Source organism: Arachis stenosperma, chromosome 6 (genome assembly GCF_014773155.1).
Source record: "Arachis stenosperma cultivar V10309 chromosome 6, arast.V10309.gnm1.PFL2, whole genome shotgun sequence".
Lineage (NCBI taxonomy): Eukaryota > Viridiplantae > Streptophyta > Magnoliopsida > Fabales > Fabaceae > Arachis > Arachis stenosperma.
The window spans coordinates 68,257,481-68,265,302 of NC_080382.1; the positions used below are offsets into that span (position 1 = coordinate 68,257,481).

Below are 7,822 nucleotides of genomic sequence, written 5' to 3' on the forward strand. Positions count from 1 at the left end.
ACCCATTCAGGCCAATAATTTTGAACTCAAACCACAGTTAATATCACTGGTGGAGAACCATTGTTCATTTGGTGGGAGTGTTAATGAAGACCCAAACCAACATCTCACAAAATTTCTGAGAATTTGCGACACTGTGAAGTCCAATGGAGTCCAGGAAGATGCCTATAAACTGCTCTTGTTTCCATTTTCACTTAGGGATAAGGCAGCTAAGTGGCTGGAATCATTCCCAAGGGACAGCCTAACAACCTGGGATGAGGTGGAGAGCAAGTTTCTGGCACGTTTCTACCCCCCACAAAAGGTCAATAGGTTTCGATCTGAGGTTCAAACTTTTAGACAACAAGATGGTGAGACGCTCTACGAGGCATGGGAGAGGTTCAAAGAATTGACAAGGAGATGTCCACCAAACATGTTCCCTGACTGGGTGCAATTGCATATTTTCTATGATGGACTTTCTTATGAATCAAGGAAGGCTGTAGACCATTCATCAGAAGGTTCATTGAACAGGAAAAAGACGGTGGAAGAAGCCATTGAAGTGATTGAGACAGTGGCTGAGAATGAGTATTACTATGCTTCAGAGAGACACAACACTAAGGGAGTCATGGAGCTGAACCATGTTGATACAATTCTAGCCCAAAACAAGGTGTTTGCCAAGCAACTAGCAGAACTCACCAGGAAATTAGACACAAAGCAAGTGGCTGCAATACACACACAGGATCAAGAGGAAGTAAGCATTGAAGGAGGTGATTGGGAAGAGGCCAACTATGTGGGAAACCAACAAAAGCAATCATATGATCCACACTCCAACACTTACAACCCAGGTTGGAAAAACCACCCAAACTTTGGGTGGGGAAACCAGCAAACCCAACCACAAAACCACAAACCTTACAACCACAACCAACATAACAATTCCACATACCAAAACTCCAACCAAAGATCATACCAAGCCACACAAAACACTTACTCCCAACCACCATATCATGGCCAAAATAACCAACCTACCCAATCTAATCCGAACCAACAATTTCAAGATCAATTAAACAGGATAGAAAGAATGCTTGCAACCATGAGTCAAGACATAACCGAATTGAAAGCCTTTAAGGAAGAAGTAAATTCCAACTTGCTAAACCAAGGAGCTGCCATCCAGAAGCTAGAAAATCAAATTGAGTACTTGTCTAAGCAAACTCCTGGACCAAGCGTTTCTCATACTACCAAGGCTATTGCAAGGGAAGAATGTAAGGCCATAACCCTCAAAAGTGGAAAGAACCTAAAGGAGATCTCAAAGGATGAAGCAAAGGAAAATGTGAGAGACAAGGAACAGGAACAACCTTTTACACCGTCTGCAACAAAAGAAAAAGAAAAAGAGGTCCTGAAGCCTTATACACCCAAAGCACCATATCCTCAACGTTTGATAAAAAGTGAAAAGGATGGCCAATTCTCCAGATTCTTGGAGATTTTCAAGAAGCTTCAAATCAACATTCCGTTTGCTGAGGCAATAGAGCAAATGCCACTCTATGCAAAATTCTTAAAGGAATTAATGACCAAGAAGAGAAGCTGGAGAAATGAAGAAACGGTGTTGTTGACTGAAGAATGCAGTGCCATCATTCAACACAAATTGCCTCAGAAATTGAAGGATCCAGGCAGTTTCCAAATTCCCTGCATCATAGGAGAAGTCATGGTGGAGAAGGCCTTGTGTGACTTAGGGGCCAGTATCAATTTGATGTCTCTAACAATGATGAGAAGAATGAAGATTGAGGAAGCCAAACCAACAAGAATGACCCTCCAATTGGCAGATCGAACCTTTAAATTCCCTCATGGGATAGTTGAGGATTTGTTGGTGAAAGTGGGAGATTTTATATTTCCTGCTGATTTTGTGGTGTTAGATATGGAGGAAGAAGCCAAAGCTTCAATCATTCTGGGAAGACCCTTCCTGGCTACTGCTGGAGCCATCATAGATGTCCAAAAGGGTGAACTCACTCTTAGATTACATGATGAGAAATTGGTGTTTAACGTATTCAAGGTAATGAGTTATCCATCAGAATCACTAAAGGAATGCATGAGGGTGGATGTAGTGGACATTGCAATACAAGAAACCTTTGAGGAAATAACAAAGGAAGTGACAGAGGAGGAGTTCACAAAGGATATTGAAGTTAGTGACATCAAGGCTGCAGAGACAACCATGCCGAGCATGCCAGAGAGAGTGAAAGAAGAGAAGGAAGCACCAAAACCTGAGCTAAAAGCATTACCCCCTAATCTCAAGTATGCATACTTGGGTAGTGATGAGAGCTATCCTGTTATCATTAGCTCTGCCTTGAGCCAAGAACAGGAAGAAGAATTGATCAAGGTGCTACAAACTCATCAAGATGCCATTGGATGTACCCTAGCTGATTTGAAGGGGATAAGTTCATCCATATGCATGCATAAAATCTTGTTAGAAGAGGATGCTAGACCCTCCATTCAAGCTCAGAGAAGATTGAATCCCGTCATGAAAGAAGTGGTACAAAAGGAGGTCATGAAGTTATGGCAGGCAAGGGTAATCTACCCCATTTCGGATAGCCCATGGGTTAGTCCCATCCATGTAGTTCCCAAGAAAGGTGGCATAACTGTGGTACCAAATGAGAGGAACGAACTCATACCCACAAGAACTGTCACTGGGTGGAGGATGTGCATAGACTACAGGAAGCTCAATGAAGCCACCAGAAAAGATCATTTCCCACTCCCATTTATGGATCAGATGCTTGAAAGACTTGCAGGACATGCTTACTATTGCTTTCTGGATGGATACTCAGGCTATAATCAGATAGTAGTTGATCCAAGAGATCAATAGAAAACATCATTTGTTTGTCCATATGGAGTATTTGCGTATAGACGCATGCCCTTTGGATTGTGCAATGCACCTGCAACTTTCCAAAGGTGCATGCTGTCCATCTTTTCGGACATGATCGAAAAGTTTATTGAAGTTTTCATGGATGATTTTTCTGTGTTTGGAAATTCTTTTCCTAGCTGCCTACACCACCTTGCCTTGGTGCTTAAGAGATGCCAAGAGACCAACCTAGTACTAAACTGGGAAAAGTGTCATTTCATGGTCACAGAAGGAATAGTCCTTGGCCATAAAGTGTCTAATAGAGGCATTGAGGTGGACAGAGCTAAGGTGGAACTCATTGAAAAACTACCTCCACCAAGTAATGTCAAGGCAGTTAGGAGTTTTTTGGGACACGCTGGCTTTTACAGAAGGTTTATTAGAGACTTTTCTAAAATAGCTAAACCTTTGAGTAACTTACTTGTCTCTGATACACCCTTTGTATTTGATAAAAATTGCATGTTAGCATATGAACTTTTGAAGCAAAAACTTTCCTCTGCACCTATCATTGCCCCACCTGATTGGAACCTACCTTTTGAACTGATGTGTGATGCATCAGACCTTGCTATTGGGGCAGTGTTAGGACAAAGGAAAAACAATTTGGTACATGTGATTTATTATGCCAGTAAGGTCTTGAATGATAACCAAAGGAATTACACAACCACTGAAAAAGAACTCTTGGCAATAGTCTTTGCATTTGACAAATTTAGATCCTATCTCATTGGATCTAAAGTCATTGTTTTCACTGATCATTCAGCTTTAAAATACTTACTTGCTAAACAAGAATCCAAACCAAGACTTATTAGATGGGTTCTTTTATTGCAGGAATTTGACATTGAAATCAAAGACAAGAAGGGTGTAGAAAACAAGGTGGCAGACCATTTATCAAGGATACCATGTGAAGAAGGAAGCACACAAAGCACACATATAAATGAATGCTTTCCTGATGAACAACTCATGATAATTCACAAAGCACCCTGGTTTGCAGACATAGCAAACTTCAAAGCCACTGGGAGTTTGCCGTTGGAATTTAACAAGCATCAAAGGAAGAAATTGGTAAATGATGCCAAATACTTCATCTGGGACGAACCATACTTGTTCAAAAAATGTTCTGATGGCCTACTCAGAAGATGCATATCAAAGGAAGAAGGAAGGGAAGTCTTATGGGACTGCCATGGTTCCACTTATGGAGGACATTTTGCAGGAGAAAGAACAGCAGCTAAGGTGTTGCAGTGTGGATTTTATTGGCCCACTATCTTCAAAGATGCAAAGGAACTAGTGAAGCACTGCCATGAATGCCAGAAAGCGGGGAACCTACCAAGAAGAAATGAAATACCACAACAATTCATTCTGGAACTTGAATTGTTTGATGTATGGGGGATAGATTTCATGGGACCCTTCCCCACCTCATACTCAAATAATTACATTCTTGTAGCAGTAGACTATGTCTCCAAGTGGGTTGAAGCAATAGCAACTCCAACCAATGATAATAAGGTAGTCATGAACTTCCTCAGAAAACACATTTTTTGCCGTTTTGGGGTTCCAAGAGCAATCATCAGTGATGGAGGAAGCCACTTCTGTAACAAACCATTAGAGGCATTGCTTCTAAAATATGGAGTCAAACACAAGGTAGCCACACCATACCATCCACAGACAAGTGGGCAAGCCGAAATATCTAATAGGGAACTGAAAAGAATCCTGGAAAAGACTGTGGGAACTTCAAGGAAGGACTGGTCGATTAAGCTAGATGATGCTCTTTGGGCATATAGGACAGCTTTCAAAACACCAATTGGAATGTCCCCTTACCAACTAGTATATGGAAAAGCCTGCCATTTACCACTGGAGTTGGAGCACAAGGCATTCTGGGCCTTGAAACTCTTGAACTTAGACAGCAAAGCTGCTAGAGAAAGAAGGATGTTGCAAATTCAAGAGTTGGAAGAATTCAGAGCTGAAGCTTATGAGAATGCCAAAATTTACAAAGAAAGAGCAAAGAAGAAGCATGACAGCAACATAGCCCCAAGAAAATTTGAAGAGGGACAAAAAGTATTGCTCTACAATTCTAGGCTGAAGCTATTTCCAGGGAAGCTAAAATCAAGGTGGTCTGGACCATTCCTTGTCACCAAGGTCTCCCAATATGGACAAGTAGAAATCATGGAAGAAAAGTCACAACGAACCTTCACGGTGAATGGTCAAAGACTCAAACATTACTTGGGAGATGTGGAGGAGAAGGACAAGGTTAAATATCACCTCAACTGAGGGACAACCGTCAAGCTAGTGACGTTAAAGAAGCGCTTGTTGGGAGGCAACCCAACCTGAGGTAATACTCTTTTGCTGTTTCTTTTATTTGTTTCAATAAAAAGGTGAAGTAGTTTCTGTGTATTGCAAAGAATTAAGTTTGGTGTTTCACACCAAACAATGAATTTGTGGATCAATAATTCAAAGGGGAATGTGTGACTCTAAGTTTGGTGTTCCACCATACAAATTAACTGAACACAACAACCTTTGAATTATATGAAAGGAACAACCATTCTAAGCAATCACAGAAATGCTTAAAATCCTTAGCAGCAACTTCATTCCAAGGAGAATTCAAGAATTCAAAGAGCAGAGGAGTAAGTAGGAGACTAAGTTTGGTGTTCACACACCAATTTAAGACTCAGACACTTGCCCATATATAGTGAGCTAACCATTCAAGTGCTTGAGAAACAAGCAACTTCGTCACTCTTTGCAGGAAAGGAAACAAGGATCTTGGAAAGAACATGATGCAATAACTAGTAAAAGAAGGAGAAATCAAATTGTTTCCTGGCAACAAAGAGAAAACAAGAAATTTTACAAGGTGGTGTTGTTCCTTGACCTTTCTTTAAAAGGCAAACAAAAGCATGCTTGTTTAAACTGAAATTGTTGAATCTTTTTGGAATGTGAAGTTTTTAGTACGTTTGTCTGTTTATTGCTTTGAATAAAGTGAATGCCTAGATGTTTGGATATAACTCCACCTTCTTAAACAAATGCTTGCCATGCTTGTTCTGTTTCCAAAAATTAAAAGAAAAATTTGAACAAAAGTAACTTGGCTCAATTAGTGACAAATCAAGTAGAATTAAGTGGTGGTATGCATGCTTGATTGTTTAGTTAGCTCACTGGAAATTGAGTGTAGAATTATCATTTTTTGTGTAGAAGTTGAATAACGTCTATGGATCTTGATGAATAAATGTCCTTGGCCATGAAAAAGAAAGAAAAAGAAGAAGAAAAGCCACTGAAAAAGGGCAACCAAAAAGCAAAAGAATTAAGAAAATAAAGCTAGGCACCAATGGTTTGAACTTTTGAGACATATGCCTGTGGTGTTTATGTACTAGGATCTGCTTGGATGAATAGGTTCTGTGGAGTGTTTCAACACTTGGTAACTTGGGTTAACTAACCCGGGATTATCAACCAAAAGTCCATTATCAAGAGCAACCTAGCTACAAAACATTTAGTTACACAAAGAGGTGCTGGGCACCTGATGACAAGTCATCATATACCCATTTTTCAAGCTAATTTCACTTGTTTTGTTTGCATTTATGCACTTTCTTGCATCCTAAGTAAGTGATTTGGAGTGAAAATGCATAACTTCTCTAAATCAAGCAATCACCATGAAATTAATGTTAAATCATGAGGTTTAAGCTAATTTTAATTGCATTTTAATTGATTTATAAGCCTCTTGAATTTAGTGATACTTTGAGTGGTTGTTTGGTTTATTGTAGGTGAAGAAAAGAAAAGAAAATGAAAAGCGTGGCCTAAAGAAGCATGACACAAGAAAAGGAAAGCGTGGCCAAAGAGGAGAGAAGCGTGCCGCAACTAATGGGGGAAGCAACATTGCCCTCCACAAGGGCAGAATGCCCTCTAGGAGAGCAACATTAGGTGACCAAGCAAGAATAGGCAACTCTGCCCTGCCCACTCCAAGGGCAGAGCACAAAATGGTGCCTTAGAGCCAAGAGAAGGAGAACATTGCCCTGCCCTTGTGGAGGGCAGAATCGGGCACCTCAAGGAAAGAAATCAAGAAAAAAAGGTCACCCATGCAAGCCACAAGGTTCGAACAAGGAACCATGAGGAAGCCAAGCTCTAAGACCCATTGCCGTGCCAAGAAATCAAGCAAAAAAGTGAGAAGCGTGCGTCCGCCCAGTTTCGAACACGGGCCATGAAGATTGGGAACATTGCCCTGCCCTTGGCGCGGGCAGGGCAGAATCATGAATCTGGCACACCAATTTTGATTCGCGCGCACCAAAGTCCCCCCTTGCCGCACGAATTTGGCGCACAACGCTCGTCCAGGGCCATTCAGCGCGCACCAAACTTCCTGCCCTGCCCTTGGCGCGGGCAGGATCTTGTGTGGCGCACCAAGAAGCAAAACGCGCGCACCAACATCCCCTGGCAGCACCAAACTTCCTGCCCTGCCCTTGGCGCTGGCAGGGCAGCCTCTCAAGCACCACGCCGTGCCAGACTCGCACTCCTGGCGCACCAGACGCGCACCACGCAGCACCAACTTGCACCAAGGCCGCACCAAGCTTGTGCACCATGCATCAATTTTCTGCCCTGCCCGCCACAAGGGCAGGGCAGCCTCCTGGGAGTGAATTTCATGGGCCGAAAATTTAAATTAAAATCCCATTTTAGCTCATTTCTTCACCAACTCAAAAGCCCATCCAAATCCCAAAATCCAAGAATAGAAAGTGTATAAATAGGAGTTAGTTTGATTGAATTAGGACTTTTAGCTACCTTGAGCTTTTATTTTACTTTTTACCACTTAGACTTTTACCTTGGCTTTTGAATTTCAATTTCTTTGAGCTTTCTTGAGAGACTTGTCCGAGAACTAAGAGGATCAAGGGAGAATTGACTGATCTCCTTCCTCATTTCCCTTGGGCAATTCTACTCTCTTGTTTTTAAGTTTTGGGTGTGTGAAATTGGGGAAATTCTGTCCCAATTCCCATTCAAGCTCTTTGC

General features: G+C 41.6%; 1 protein-coding gene and 1 non-coding gene across 2 annotated transcripts; one reads left to right on the forward strand and one right to left on the reverse strand.

Annotated features, from left to right (window-relative positions):
* Window positions 1–304: 304 nt before the first annotated feature.
* LOC130938112 (small nucleolar RNA R71) lies at window positions 305–408 on the reverse strand. The gene has a single exon (XR_009069291.1). It is a non-coding gene; the product is annotated as a small nucleolar RNA R71 (small nucleolar RNA).
* A 4,243-nt stretch (window positions 409–4,651) lies between these two features.
* Window positions 4,652–5,113, forward strand: LOC130934156 (uncharacterized). Its single transcript, XM_057863744.1, has one exon. It carries the CDS (start codon window positions 4,652–4,654, stop codon window positions 5,111–5,113), a length of 462 nt encoding a protein of 153 aa, XP_057719727.1.
* Window positions 5,114–7,822: the final 2,709 nt, after the last annotated feature.

What these genes read in the sequence shown, in the direction of transcription:
- LOC130934156 (XM_057863744.1), top strand. Translation starts at nt 4,652, where the DNA reads ATGTCCCCTTACCAACTAGTATATGGAAAAGCCTGCCATTTACCACTG.